Raw genomic sequence first — 16,331 nt, forward strand, 5'->3', positions numbered from 1 at the left:
TGTATTGTGACAATATATAACAATGTATTGAGACGACAAAGTACTTTGTATACCTAGTTTTCTTTTTCAAGCAAGCACTCCAATACTTATAATAATATATCAAGTAGCAATAATTTAATTATTTCACTCAACAACTTTTACTTGTACTAGAGAAATATTTGACCAGGAGTATCTATACTTTGACTCAGGTAGTACAAGTAATGTGTACTTTGTCACAAACCCCAAACCTAACCCATCCACTACTGCTCATGAGCAACAAGAAGAAAAGTTCACAATCTCAATTTTGTTTATAAAAGTGTCCTACTAAAGCTCAACACGTCACATCTCTTCTCAAATTTAGAACTACAGTTTATCAGACCAGGTCCCCAGGACTGTTTAACTCCTGATAACTTACAAGTACATAATGAAGTTGGAGAGAATGGAATTGATAACAAAGGAATTTAAAAACTCTTATCCTATTGATTAAATTCAAACATTTTAAAAAAACCTTTTCAGATGTCTTTGAATGTTTCTGATGTTGCATGTGTGTACTTTTGAGTTACTGCCAATATTTGTGTGTGTCTTGTCTCTGTTCTTATTTATTCTGCTTAGGTGGCCCAAAGTGAGGATGACTTGGGTTGTGCTGCTCCTGATTTTGCAGACTTTTACAGGATGCACAGGTAAAGTGTCATAAGGCTTGCCACCAATTTAGCTTAATCAGTCAATTTGCTAACAACGACGCAATAGAGTCCAAGTTGTGTTGTTTGATTAAAAACTCCACATTTTAGTATTTAACACCAACAACAGCCTGGACTAAGTGAGGTTTGACTGTTTTTCTTTGCAAAAATAAAGTCAAAGCACAGCTAATTTTAATTCCAGGAATATATTCTATAAATGTAAGGTGTGAATGGATTTTGATTTCAAGTTGAAAGTAAGTCAAATGCGTCTGAAAAAGTGAAATAAAAAGCAATACAGCAACAATCTGCCAATGCTGTATTAGATCTCAAGATAATATAAACAATACACAAAATATCAACAAACCAGAAACTGAGACCACATTTTATTCCCAATTCTAAAATACAAGCAGGAAGTCTCTGAATGTCTCTAATTGCTGATTTGTAATGCACTTAGAAATTACATTTTAAATACCAGCCCTGATTTCTTGTCTTCACTTTCACAGATTCTCAAATCGCACTTAGTCCAACAAAGCCAAGTCCTCCAGTGAGATTAGTCAACTCCAACAGCCCCTGCTCCGGCAGAGTGGAGATCTTCCAACATGGGCAGTGGGGGACGGTGTGTGATGACCTCTGGGATTTGGATGATGCTCAGGTGGTTTGTCGACAGTTAGGCTGTGGCAGGGCTCTGGAAGCGAAAAAATGGGCATATTTTGGAGAGGGCAGTGGAGTAATTTGGTTAGATGACCTTCTGTGCTTTGGGAGTGAGTCATCGATAACAGACTGTCCACATGGGGGATTCGGGAACCATAACTGTGGTCATTCTGAGGATGCTGGTGTCATCTGTGAAGGTAAATGTGGTATTCTACCATAAGTAGACTTAAGTTGCTCGCAAAGAAGAAAAAAGAAATACATTTAGCTTTGACTCTAATAATATATTGTAGAGAATAGAAATTACATTATGTCTCTGTTTTAAAGGGATAGTTAAGGTTTTTATGTGGGGCTGTATGAGGTATTCAATTGAGGTACTTTCTAAATTACATGAGGTCCCCAGGTCATACTAGCTCCAATGCGAATAGGGTTTTAAACTGTTATTGTCCTTTTTTAAGTAGGCCTTGTTTAAAGCGGCTTAAATGAGTTCAGCTGTTCACAGAAATGCAATGCTAAGCTTCTGGGGTGCTAGAAGTCCATCATATAGCTGCAATTGAAAAGCCCCAAACTATCCCTTTAAGGCATTTTTCTGAACTAAAGAAGCTGAAGGATAAAATGATCAAGTACAGCTATACTGGCGGAATTGGGCTTTTCCTTATCCAGGTGCTATGTGAGTTTACAGAAATTTTCCTTTGACCTTATACAGGTACTGGCGGAACATTTTCTTCAACCTCCCCTACTCCAACACCACCGAGTTCTTTAGAAACTAAAAGCACAGTTTCTATGACCACTCCTACTCCAACACCACTAAGTCTGTCAGAAAACAAAAGCAAAGTTTCTACAACCACACCTTCTCAAACACCACAAAGTTCTTTAGTGAGACTGGTTAACTCTACCAGCAACTGTTCTGGTAGAGTAGAAATCTTCCACAATGGTCAATGGGGGACGGTGTGTGACGATATTTGGAGCTTGACTCATGCTCAAGTGGTATGTCGGCAGCTGGGATGTGGCAATGCCATGGAGGCATCATATGCTGCATATTTTGGAGCGGGCACTGGACCGATATGGTTGAACCATGTTCAGTGTTCTGGGAGTGAGTACTCAATAACAGACTGTGCACATCAGGGCTTCGGGTCCCATGACTGCAATCATTTTGAGGATGCTGGTGTCATTTGTGAAGGTAAATATGTTATACTGTATATACTGTATATATATTGATAGTTCTCTCAAGCTGCCATTGCTTGAGAGTAATATAGTTTATCTTTGACTCTATTTTACAGTATACAATGGATGTCTACTACACAATGAATGGAATTTAGAAACAATTTTCCACCACAATAAGCTTAATACACAACTGAGGCATTACCTTTGACCAAGAAAAAAAAGAGTCCTGAAATATGAAAGGATGAAGCACACCTAGGACTGTACAATATATTGATACTATAAGGATATTGTGATATGAGACTAAATATTGTCTTAGATTTTGAATATCATGGGTGTTATATTCTAGGCTGCATTGCAGTAATGTGCTGTAATTATCTGAATTTATAGTCAGTCCTAGTTGTTCTATAATTTGTCTTTGTCCACTTAATCATTATGTCCACATTACTGATGATTATTTATCAAAATTCTTACTTTGTAAGTATTTTTTTAATTCCCCATAGTCAACCCTACAATATTGTTGCAATATCAATACTGAGGTATTTGATCAAAATTGTTGTGATTTAGATTTTTTCGATATTGTCCATCCCTAACTCAGTGTATCCTCATAGAGCAGTTGCTCTATGAACACGCCGCGGTTCTTATGATATTTTAAGAATTAGCCCCATGAATGATATGTATTTAATATAATGTTTTATAATTCATGTAAAGTTAGGAGGTTAGGTTTAAACAAGTAAAGCTACTGTCACAAGGTTTGGGAATAAAACCATGGTGACAATGTACCCTAAAATAACACAATGTTCACATGGTTTCAAACACCAGTCATTCGGGTGAAAGTCCTTTATATTGTGACCATAGTCTGTATATAAAAACAAGCACTTGGACAAACATCAGGGTGATGAGAACTACCTTCAGTGGCAGAAACCATATTTGAAAATTTTATTTGGCGTGTACTTTGAGTTTTTGGTTATGCCTATATCCATTCACTAACATGGAGGGGCGGGATCTAGGACCTGTACTGCAGTCAGTCACCAGGGGGCAATTGAGAATCAAAAGCCACACTTTGGGGGAACTGTCATGTTGTCCATCTTTATATACAGTCTATGATTGTGACTCTCCCACTACCCTCAACCTGCCCCTATACGGGACTGCATCCTGCATCCTGTACTCTTGACAATGAATTGGTCATGTGATTGCAGCCTTCCAAAATACATGGTATATGTGGTAATAACTGGTTCATAATTATGTGGGATATGTATGGATTTTAGAACATTACTTTTCTTAAGAATCGTACAAACAGTGCATGAGAACAGCCCGCAAATTACACCTAAACTGGTAAAATTGGACTTTTTGGCATTATTGGTAGAGGCAGCCTACAGTAGCCATGTGGGCTCACCAATTTGTCTTTCATTTAAACCAGACATGAACAGCACAATGTCTACCTTCACACCAGCTCCCACACCCCCAAGTCTTCCACTGAGACTGGTCCACCCCAATAGCAACTGTTCTGGCAGAGTGGAGATCTTCTACAATGGTCAGTGGGGGACGGTGTGTGATGACAGCTGGGGAATTGCTCATGCTCAGGTAGTTTGTCGACAGCTGGGCTGTGGAAGGGCTGTGGAAGCAAAACAAAGTGCACATTTTGGACAGGGAACTGGACCAATCTTGTTGGACAATGTTCAGTGTTCAGGAAATGAGTCCTCCATAACACACTGTACACATCAAGGTTTTGGATCCCACAACTGTGGTCATTCTGAGGATGCTGGTGTCATCTGTGAAGGTAAATGCGTCATTATATTTTAAGTAAACTCTAGTTTCTGCAACACACACTGATTCAAATTTAATTTTAACCAGAAATTCACAGTACATTTTCTGTGATTGCAGCTGCTCCAACATCACCTCCAACATCAAGTTCTTTAGTGAGACTGGGCAACTCTAGCCACAGCTGCTCTGGCAGAGTGGAGATCTTCCACAACGGTCAATGGGGGACAGTGTGTGATGATAGCTGGAACCTGATTCATGCTGAGGTGGTTTGTCGGCAGCTGGGCTGTGGAAGGGCTGTGGCAGCATTGCATGGTGCATATTTTGGACCAGGCACTGGACCAATCTGGTTGGACGATGTTTGGTGTTTGGGTATTGAGTACTCAATAACAGACTGTGCACATGAAGGCTTAGGATCCCATGACTGTGATCATTTTGAGGATGCTGGTGTCATCTGTGAAGGTAAATGCATCCTTTTATTTTAAGTACACTCCATTTTTTTGCAATATGGATTCACATAGATTCTCATTCCATTTTAACCAGGGATTCCAAGTACATTTTCTACAACTGCAGCTGTTGCAACACCACCAGGTTCTTTAGTGAGACTGGTCAACTCTGCAAGCAACTGCTCTGGCAGAGTGGAGATCTTCCACAATGATCAGTGGGGGACGGTGTGTGATGACATTTGGGAACTAACTCATGCTCAGGTGGTTTGTCGGCAGCTGGGCTGCGGAAGGGCTGTGACAGCATCGCATGGTGCATATTTTGGATCGGGCACTGGACCAATCTGGCTTGACAATGTTCAGTGTTTAGGGAGTGAGTACTCAATAACAAACTGTGCACATGGAGGCTTTGGATCCCACAATTGTGGTCATTCTGAGGATGCTGGCGTCATCTGCGAAGGTAAATGTGTCATCTATTTTAAGTCCACTCTAGTTTTTGCAATGTGTATTCACATAGATTCTTCTTTAATTTAAGCCAGAAAGTGCTACTTCATTTTCTACAACTACACCTGCTCCAACACCACCTTTAGTGAGACTGGTAAACTCTGACAGCACCTGCTGTGGCCGAGTGGAGATCTTCTTTGATAGCCAGTGGGGGCACATATGTGGCAACAATTGGGGACTGAATGAAGCTCAGGTGGTTTGTCGACAACTGGGCTGCGGCAGTGCTCAGCCATCACCATCACCTCAAAATACTTTTTTTGGGTCTCTGGGAAAATCCGGTTGGACGTAGTTTGGTGTTCAGGAAATTAATCATTGATAACAGACTGTGAACTTCTAATATTTGGGTCTTTTGATTGTTACAGTGAAGATGCTAGCGAAATTTGTGACATTAAATGTTCATACATATTAAAGTACTCCTGGTGCATTTGGAATATTTTGAAATCATACAAATCCAACATAGGAGAGTTAAAATTCTGCCCCTAACCTTTCTTCTTTTCTTTTTTTAAAAAATAATCATTTTTAGAACCATCTCTACTCCAGGCTGCTCAGCTTGTTTGCTCCCCGTATCAGCTTCTAGTTGGGGTACAACTGGACAGCCTGTTGTTGGCTGGTTTGAACGCATTCTCTGGTCAGCTTGCAGCTCCCTACTGTAACAGCTACAGAGTGCATGGTAATACTGTGTGGTACCGAGTTGCACGTCAGGCTGGCAGCTGTGGAACTGTACTGACGGTAAAAACTGATCTCTTTTATATAACCTGATTACTTGTACTTGTTACTTGTTTTCTTCACGTATTTTCTCTCCATTTTGGCTACAATATATTTTGTTTGATATGTATATTAGGCCTCCAAGTAAGAATTCATTTCATTTTTGATTAATATTTCAATAATTTTTTTGATTCATTCAAGAATTGTTTGGTCTATAACACGTCACCCCATTGTTAAAAAATGTCTGTTCTAAGTTATGAGAGCCCAAGATGACATTTTTAAATGTCAGGCAGGATCCAAAGAGTGGACAGCTCAGACAGGACAGGACCATGAGAAGATATTCACTTTTATTTGACAATAAATTTATTGGATTAAAATCGCTGACTATACCTTTAACTGGCATTAAACCGAAGAAAGATGGCTTCTATAACCCAGGATGATTCAATTATTTTGCTGACTGATCATCCTTTCTCTTTCAGACCAACACCACCCATGCCATCTACTCCAACTCTTTGTTTTTATACCCAAAAAGCAATGATTCTGTGCATCTACCGGAGGTTATTCCATTCTCCTGTGCTTATCCCTTGGAAACCGAAACCAGCCTGAATGATGCAATCCGACCACAACTGTGAGCCTTTTATGTAATTTCTTGATAATAACAACACACGGAACAGATATATATCACCTGAAGGGTAACACACATCACTAATCTTCTCTCTTTCTTAACAGCCATGGGGATGGCCTCATGGGGTCAGGTGCTCCAGACAGGGCCTACATGAGTCTTTTCCGTGATTCCAGCTTTTATTACAGCTACCCAGCGGGTCAGATCACCCTGCCAGTGGGGTCTGGACTTCATGTGCAAGTGCTTGTGCATGATAATGATGCAAGTTTTGCAGTTGTTCTGGATGACTGCTATACCACTTACTCCTCAAACTCTGATGACCCAATGCGATACTATCTCATCCATTCTGGGTATGTGTCTCTCCCGATTTACATAGACTGGAAGGGAAAATGGAAATCTACAGTGATGTGTATAGCTGCTATAACTAGTACCTAGATCTGCTCTGATCTGATCCACAAACAGTACTTTTACATGTGGGTGGGGCTGTTGTCACTAGCTGCTCTTGCTGCATTTCCTTATTCACTGGTTATACAGAGTGAAGCCTGCACCCCGTTTATCACCCATAAAACAGTGCTGCAGGCTGAAATGAGAGTCTATCTCAATGGAATAGTTATAAATAGCAGGTTTGTGCATTGACTCCTTGTCAGGCAAAGACAGCAGGGTATATTCAGAGTTTTTGTTTTTTCTCAAAGTGTAAATTAGAATTTGAAGTTCTCATAATCCAGTCGCAAAGATCCACTCATTACTGAAAGTGTAATTCAGTCGATAAAAACATATGGGGTGGTCACAGTTGTCATGTTAAAATGTAAGGTGTCAAAAACAGGTGCTATTTGGATTTGAAGACAAAAATGACCAAACGAGGAGGGAGAGGTTAGACTTGTTATTTCTTTTGTCAATAAGTCAAAAAAAAAAAAAAAAATCAAAGGCACACTGTTTTGCAAAAGTTAAAAAAGCCTCTAATAAATAGGCTTAACACATACATGCTTCAACTTCTTTATCAGGGCATGTAAAAACAAGTGGCAGCTCACAGATATATACCAGGACTGGTTTCAGGTGCCAGGCAATCAGAGGAGCACTAGATAATTGTCACAGGTACAATTAATGAAGTGAAGTGTGCACACACTCAGGTCAGCTCCAACAAAGCAGCATTGTGCTCAAGACCATAACATTCATCACACATACAGTAACATCAGATAAAAAAATATATACAAAATAGATAATTCCTCACCTAGGCCTGGGCTCATAGTGGCCCTTAACTGGTAAAGTTTCTCTTTGTAACAGTTTTTTATTTTATCTATCCTTCTGTTAGACATCTATAGAAGGCATGAACAGTAGTTAAACCAGCTACAGCTCAGCCCTGAGCCTACAGTGTTGATTCTCTATTGACTAATCTACAGACTGCAGTGTTTCTAGCCACCTTTTAGTATCAGATTGGTGTGCTAGGTACAACAAGCAGAGGGGTGACGAAAAATGGCCGTGGTTCAAAAGGTACTAAATGTACCGTTCAGAATTTTTCACAGCGGAAATGCAAAAAAATGCGTACTGAGCAGGTGGAAATACCTCATAATGGTCTTAACGACTGTCTGACATCTTTACTAGGTGTCCTACCGACCCCCGTCGTGTGTCAGTGGTTGAGAACGGCCTGTCGTCCCGTGCTCGTTTCTGTGCCCATCTCGCCCCTCTCCAGGGTGAAAACTCATCTGTCTTCTTACACTGCAGACTTCACTTGTGTGACAAGAGGAGCCAAAACTGTGTTCCAGTGAGTCAGACATGCATCCTCTCACTCAGTCCAAATAATCAATCAGCAATCAATGCTCTACATCCAAACACAAGTTCTGTGATCATTCTACCCTCTCTTACCTTACAGAGTTGCAGAAGAAGGGTGTATCGCTCTGTTGATCCTACTCAGCTCAATCTTGTCACCATCGGACCATTCACTTGTGAGTACAAAATACAATCTGGTGTCAGAGCAGATATGTCAACATTGTAGACTGTATGGGAGTTACAATGCATGTTTTATTTTCCTTTCATCTTGGTCTTTAGGGGGGCAGTGACTTGTTAATGGAGTGAGCTGATCAACACTGCAAAGTAAAACAAATGCATTTTGATATTTTCATTTCAAATGTATAATTAAACTTAGTCACCAAGGCATTGAATTTTACAATCACATTTTCCAGGCCTGGAAAAATCGCTGAATATGTAAAAAAAGGTTTAAAAGTAAATATCTCTTTATAGAATTGTGTTGTGTTTAATTCAATTATTACAGTCATTTTCAGTGGAAAACCTTCTGCCTAATGTTGTGGCAAATTTATTTTCTGGAGCTTTTAATATAACTTGGCTCCAATATGTATCTATGTGTGACAGCATTTTGTTTGTTTGTTTGTTTGTCTTCCTCAGTTCCTCCCTACATCCCGTCTCTTCCTCATGTATATGTTTCTTTTTTTTAAATGGACTTTGAATCTGACATTTTAAAAAAAAAAAAACACAGAGCAAATTAGAGAAGATTTTTTTCCATAATGATTCAGTGAAGAATTATGGAAATGTTTTGAAACTTTATCCTTTAAAATGTGTGGGAACCCTCCTTAGCAACAACATTCTTTCATGTATTGTATTTTTCCGTAATTAAAAATGGCTCACCAATATTAAAAAATGCATGAACAAAACAAATTGTAATAAAGATTAGTGAGTAAATATGACTTATTTTAAATAAAGTAAATAGAAAGAAAAAACGTTTTGTATTATATTCATTCAGTCACTGAGTTTATATTTGAATCAGTTTCCGGTTTGTTGGCTCTCTTATTTCATCCCAAATTCTTTTTTTAAATCATAGAATATAATAAGATTTTTATTTTAATAAACATTTATATTATCCATCCATACATCCATCACAGATACATACCACTCATCCTAAAGCATCATTAGAGCATGACACCGACTGAGCCCACCCCCATGTGGACTGACAGTGTATTGCATGCTTTGATTTGTACCAATTTGCACAAATTTTGGGTCTATGTTTCTAGTGTTGGAGAATACATGATAGCAATGCAGCAATGGTAACTCTCTATGTGCTATCATTCCTTTTTCATCCCTCCATCATCACAGTTTCTTCATGATGTTTCACCATTTTGCACACAGAGCCAGTATAAAAGAAAATAACCTGCACAGAATAATATAAAGTTATATATTGTAAAATTTAGGCTATAGTCTTATCTAGTCCCATTTTCATGATGCTGAAGACAACAGAATTTGACCTTTGACCTCTCACGCTGCAACTAACTTAATATTGATCTGATATGCCTATGGATAATTCTATCATAAAAAGCACGAATAGAACTTTAAAATTATCTTTTTACATGAATGACAATAATAAGCCATCTTGTGTTACTCACCAAATTGCATTGTTAGTGTCCTTGAGACTAAATAAACACACTGAGTGGATTTCCTTCCTTTGCAAAGCATTTTTTTTACAAGAATGTGAATGCTCTGGTTTTAAGTACATTGACTGTATCTTAAATTTTTTTTTTTTTTTTTAAAAAAGAACCAGGTATTGTCCAAGACAGCAGCTCATCTTTTGAACAAATTAAATTAATTTTCAAATCTTTGGGCCTTTGCTTTATGTGCTAAAATCTGTGTTGTTAAAGCTGAGAAGTATTTGAATATGTCTGACTTTGCTGACTCATAGCAACATCAAAAAAGAAAGAGGTTACATACAGTAGAGCACAGGGGAAGATCAGACAGACACAGGGTTGGGTAAATGTCCAATAATTGCACTTGTTATCTTTACCATACATTCCCGTGGGATTAATTATTCTGATAATAATAAAATATCTATAAGTATTCTTTACAAAGAGATATTAGTATATTTCCATATGTGACTTCACATAAGAATACATTTGAGAATGACATGGATACTTAACCACCATTGAAGGTGAGGATTTTTTTTAAAATAAAAAAAAAAAAAAGTGGAGTAGAATTTGTTACTCCTACTCCTTTTCAGACAAGAAATACTTATAGGCATTCTGGTGTTGTTTTTCTCGCTTACATATTATTATGTTTTCCTATTTTATTTGCCATGTTCAAAATAAAGATAAGTAAAGAAACTAAAAAGTTAAAAAGGTATTGATTTGAACTGCAGTCTGTTCACAAAAGTGTTGGCATCGCCCATGTAAAGAATTTCTGGCAAAACCTATGTGCTTTTATTGCTGAGAATACTGAGGAGAGTTTCATCATGCTTTGGAAGAATATGTCGTTTGGTCTTTTGGAAAATAGTACACAGAAAAACATGTTTACATGATTTATGGTATTGTTTTAGGTCTAAAGGTCAAATTCCTTATCCATAAATCCACAGGTTAAGAAACCATGCTTTATTACATTTAGCAATGATTTCAAGCAATAGATTTATTCAATTCGACACTCTAAAACACAGTGCAATTAAAACTGTAGTAGTTTATAGGCCATTGTTATCAGTTTTACTCATTCACTTGGAGCATTTTCAGGGCTTTACAATAATTGACTAGCCTTATCATAGCATAACTAAATAAACATTAAATGTCCCATTTCCCCCTGTGTGTTTGTCTTCCATTTACAGCTGTACACATTTTCTATCATATCCTGCTGTAGGACCTCACACTATTCAATATGCAGATGCTTTGGTCCAGTGGGAAAATGTCATTAAGAAAGTCCTCATTTTCTACCAATCCCAAGCGGACCTGAATCCAACGCTGCCTTCAAGGGTTGTGGGATATTTTGCTTTAAATGTTGGCCTCACATGAGCTGTGAGCTAAGAGGTATCAAACATTTGAAATTGTCCATAAAAAGGTTCTGCTCGCTCACACCCACAAACATGAGTCAAACAGTTTAGTGAATAACATATTCCTGTAGCCTAAACATTTAATATGTGTAGATATTGAAGATGTAGTCATTATTGTGGACAGAGACCTTTAATTTCAGGTTATTTCTCCTAACATATCAATACAGTGCAGCAACTCATATTGTAGATATATTATGTTTGTTAGAGTGGCCATACTTTCCCGTTTTCCGGTGACAGTCCCCTTTGTTTGGAGAGGAAATGTCCCAGTTTTGACTGCAGGACTGACTCGGAGACTCATTTCACATGATGTCACCCGATATATCCATGGGCAGACTATAAGACAATGGGCTCCTGGCCACAGCTATGTAAATGGCCCTACCACCTTTCCAACACACTTTTGGTGCTTTTAAATCCTCTTTTTTAATTTTTAAAATTTTTTTAAGAATCCTTTTTTTTTTTTAGATTATTTAACATCTCTTTGTTGTCTTATTTTGTGTCCCTTTGAGATGTTTTTTTCTTTTGTTATTTGGGGTGGTTTTGCCCGTGTTTGTATGTATTTTGTTTCTTTTTGCAGTTAGTTAGCATATATATATATATATATATATACTGTATATCTTGAGAGAGAGAGAGACTTAACCATGGTCAAACAAAACCGAAATTTTCTTCCTTTTTTATTTAATAAATAATAACGCTAAATATTTAATGATGATGACTGCCAAAATAAAAATGTCCCCAGCTGTCCCAAAATCTGGTCACTTTAGCCTATGTTTGTCGCCATGGCAGCATCACTGTAATTGGTCTCATCAGTCAGTGGGGTGTGACGCCATTTAACATTTAGAGAGCGGGTTTGTGTTAAACACGTTATGCATCTGAAGCTCCTCTGCAGTACCACGGCAAATTGTCTTTTTTGTTTTCCTTGTTTGTCTTTTGTGTTTTTTTGAAACCACAAGAAACGTCAGGTGGTGTTGAGATTATGCGGTTTACGAGCAGCACTTGAAGAAGGCATGATGCTGCGCGCGTAATGGATTTCCCCAGCACTGCTGCTGCTGCTGCTTATCGGGGACCAGGAGCTGCAGCTGCAGCAGTCCAACCTCTTTAAAATCTGCTCCACCACCACTTGATGCCGGTGACCTTGGCTTACGGTGATTACGCCTCTCAGTCTTGCCTTTTGCTCTTTTATTCACCATGGCATCATCGGACGGGCTGGATGAGGATTGCGTGTTGCAGCGGGGAAGATCTCAGAGTGACCCGAGCAGCATCACCGAGGTCCGCCTGGGCGAAGCGCACAGAGCAGGTAGGAGGAGAGGAGAGAGACGGGTGGCTGAACGCATGTTGGACATCTGTCATCTGCTCGTTAGGTTGTGCTTTTGGGCAGGTGGTAGATGAGGAAACACATCACGATGTTTGGGGCTCGCCTGCAGTCTATCACGGTGATCCCTGTGAATTTGTATGCAACAAACGTAGGCTGTGTTGTAAACGTGCGTCATTTACTATCCCCTACATGTAATCACTGCTGTGCTCAGCTGTAGGCGTTATATGTTAAATTATCATAATAATAGATGAATCATGTTCATATGTGTCATGCAACATGATCTATGAAATGTTGTCCAACTGGTGTCACACCAGTTAAATCTGATTCTCTTTCAGCAGTATATTCATTTAATACCAATAAAAGCGTGCACTGATTTCCAGATTTAACTCTTCTGTATGACCATGTATGCTATGGCAGTGGTGTGTTACCTCATGTCGTCCACTGCCAATTCCTCTCCATATCATCAAGCTGCATCGACAACCCTAATTGTTGTCACAGGCCTACCTACAGTTGATGTCATTAGTGCAATTAAAACCAGCATGACACAACTGAATGTCCTCTATGTATGTTTTATGATCCAGTTTTTGTATTTCTGTACATGGAAAGATAGAAAGTAACCTGCCATCACCATCACACATGGACTGCAGTATAGCCGAAGCCGATGAGAGGACTGGTTGTGTATTTGGTTGTTTCCATGGTGATCCAAATGGCAGAAGGCAGCACTTGGCTCTCCAACTGTGAGCCGACATGGTGTTTGTCTGCTCCACTTACTGATCTTTTTTTTTTTCAATGCACTCGGTGATGTATAGCAGCCAGCCATTCAAAGTGAAATGCCACTTAGACTGTGAATCGTGTTTATTTGCGAGATGGGATTCACAGTTCCACTGGGAATCTCTGGGCCCGCCATTCGCCACTCCTCAACAGCTATACCGAGCAGCTCAGAAGATGTACTGCTTTGAAAGATAATGAATGGTGGATCCATGGAAAAACGGGATAAGTAACTAATTTTACCTTGCAGGCCCCTTTGATGTTTGCCAGCAGTCATAGAGTACCCCAGGGATGCCATTTTTATGCTGGATGCAGGGAAATTTAGCATAGCTCGTCAGAAGGCCTATGAGATTTTTCCATTGCATTTTTGCGTGTGGTGGAAAATAAGTTCTATGACAAACAAACATTTATGACACTCACTCGTTTTGTTCAACAAGATAATCTTCACAAATGAACACCATTTTTAGGATTTTTGATGATGCATTTGCCTTAAGTAAAAAGCTTACAAGAGGTTATAAATGAACTGCACTACAATCACATTACTTGGCGTTGCCACCACTACCAGGTTGTAAAGCTGTGTTCAGTGTAGTTGGCAGTGTTTCCAACAGTATTAGTGTGTATGTACGATATGTTCTCATCTCAAATCCACATATTGCCACTTTGCAGTGGACTTCTCTAGGTATCCTTCTACATCTGCTTTTCACATTCCAGGATGCGGCTACCATGAAGCCAATACAAGCACATGCTGGAATTATGCTGCAGGTTGTTATGTTTAGGCAACAAAAGCACATGGCAACCAATGCCAGGACATCAACAAACGCATCATGCTAGCATGGATGGTTAGGATAAGGCAACAAGGGCACGGGGAGTTAGAATTAAGGAAAGGAGGCATATAGTCAAGTGTAGGAAAAATATATCACATTCAGACAGGAAGGGAATACCAGACTCCTGCATGAAAGTCTAGGGTTTATTGGACCCATCCACTGCTCCTCCCGCTTTTCCTATAGACGCCCTTGTGTTCCTTTTATTATATTGATACCGATAGTGTTTCAGCCTGACGCAGTCCAGGAGATAACTATGCCGAAACGGCCATCGCGAGTCATTCTCAAGTGGCGCTGCCCATCCGCATATCATGCTGCCAAGACATGTGCCAACTGGCCGTCCACTGGCATGTAATAACACCGCAACTGGTTCTGTTTGGGTGTGTTCTCAGCTGGTGCTGTCCAGTGATGTAGAATGAGGATGTGAAAGGTGGCTCTTGGCATTGGGATGTTATGCAGAAAGCACTGCAATAGCGGCAATATCTTAAGACCTCATAATGAGAGTGGACTGGTATGTTTGGTGGTAGCTGATGAGAGAGGGTAGCTGATGGGAGGGGGCACCTGACATTCGGTATATATATACCAGTAGCGCTCACATTAATTTTGAGACCAGGGAACCAGGAGTGCTGAAATGCTAACTCATTTCCAGGTTTTAGGACTCATTTCTGGGGTACAATTACCCACGTACTACATGTTCACATGCCAGAGGAGTTGACACTGCAGCTGTTGTATCTCTACAAATAAGGGGCTCAGTTACTGAGTCACAGTCTGACGTGTGTGGGGGTTGCAGTATAATGTACGAGACAAGATTCTTGGCTTGATATTATAGCACACATATTGAGCCACACATTCATTTTGACTTATGTGTGATGTTACAGTCTGTTTGAACATCAGAGCATTTGACAGGGCCGGCTATCTTTAGATTCGAGGGCCACAGTGATACTGCGGGAAGGATCTTCAAGTTCTCTTGGATATTGTTGTGCTTCATGCCCTCCAATCCAGGGCTTGTCACGTTGTCGTGGTTGTTATGGTTACATAACAGCGTTGGTGTATGTGCAACCCTGAGACAACACTTGCAGGAATGTCCTGTGATATGCACAATTTGTTAGTGATATAAGCTTAACATCAAATTCACTCGGACCCCCCCCCCCCCCCCCCCCCCCCCAAATGCAGAAGCAGATTTCATCCAAGTCTGACGTTTCTCTTTGCAGCTTCAAGGCAGACAGGGCTTGGGCAATGCAGCACTGAAAAAAAACGCCCGCCCTCCCCCACCCCTCTACCCCTCTCTGCTTGGTGCTAACCCTTTCGTAGCCCTGGCACCCCCACTGCAGCTTTGGTCCAGGCACTTTAAGAGCCGTTTCCGGTTAAGGGCAAAGAAGGGGGGACTGACAGATCTCTGATGGCGGCATTATCATGGCACCCAGCTGGGCAATGTCACAGTGAATCAGCTGCACTACTGACTGAAGATACAAATGACTTATTCCTCTATCATGATGCTTTTGATGATTTGTCAATGCTTTGCAGTACCAGCTAGAAACAGCAGACTGAGAACAGGATTAAAATATCTTTATATGGAGTTCTGTAGCTTCATTTGGAGCATTAATAAGCAGCCACCTTGTTCAGCCCATACAGGTTACAGTGCATTACCAGCTCTGTAAGAGATGATGCAGAACAGCGAGTGCAGCCAAGACAGTTTAGCCCAAAGGTGGAACTCGTGCTGCATTCAGATTTTGGCATATGCAGTCGTTGGCAAACTTGGTATTCATTACTTTCATCAAGAGAGAGACGGCGCGGGTGCAATGTGACACTTAACGTGCCTTCAAACAGAACTTGGCAGAATGACTCGAATTTTTCCAACTTGTACAGTCTGCTGGCAGTGAAGACGAGTGTGATTTTTTAAAAAAAGCCAAATTTGATGTATCCACATTAGGCAAATACCCAATTGTTTCATCAAGCAACAATATAAAAACCGTATAAGATATGTCCTATTAATGGGTTTGGCTCAACATGCAGTTGTAATCAATATCTAATATGTAAGAGATACTTTTCAGTGCAGTATAATCTTGGATCTGCTTTGAACTGAACTCAAAGCTGCGCTAATCAGTCTTTATTATGTCTGC

General features: G+C 39.8%; 1 protein-coding gene across 1 annotated transcript in view; it reads left to right on the top strand.

Annotated features, from left to right (window-relative positions):
* Nucleotides 1–8,399, top strand: part of LOC121951938 (deleted in malignant brain tumors 1 protein-like) — a 28,106-nt gene extending 19,707 nt beyond the window's left edge. The window contains 10 exon segments of the mRNA XM_042498439.1: nt 1,160–1,504; nt 2,011–2,484; nt 3,919–4,245; nt 4,386–4,688; nt 4,800–5,135; nt 5,697–5,902; nt 6,358–6,506; nt 6,608–6,850; nt 8,100–8,188; nt 8,368–8,399. Coding sequence (XP_042354373.1) covers nt 1,160–1,504; nt 2,011–2,484; nt 3,919–4,245; nt 4,386–4,688; nt 4,800–5,135; nt 5,697–5,902; nt 6,358–6,506; nt 6,608–6,850; nt 8,100–8,188; nt 8,368–8,399 — 2,504 coding nt within the window.
* The last annotated feature ends 7,932 nt before the right edge of the window (nt 8,400–16,331 follow it).

This window comes from Plectropomus leopardus, chromosome 2, assembly GCF_008729295.1.
Source record: "Plectropomus leopardus isolate mb chromosome 2, YSFRI_Pleo_2.0, whole genome shotgun sequence".
Classification (NCBI taxonomy): Eukaryota; Metazoa; Chordata; class Actinopteri; order Perciformes; family Serranidae; genus Plectropomus; species Plectropomus leopardus.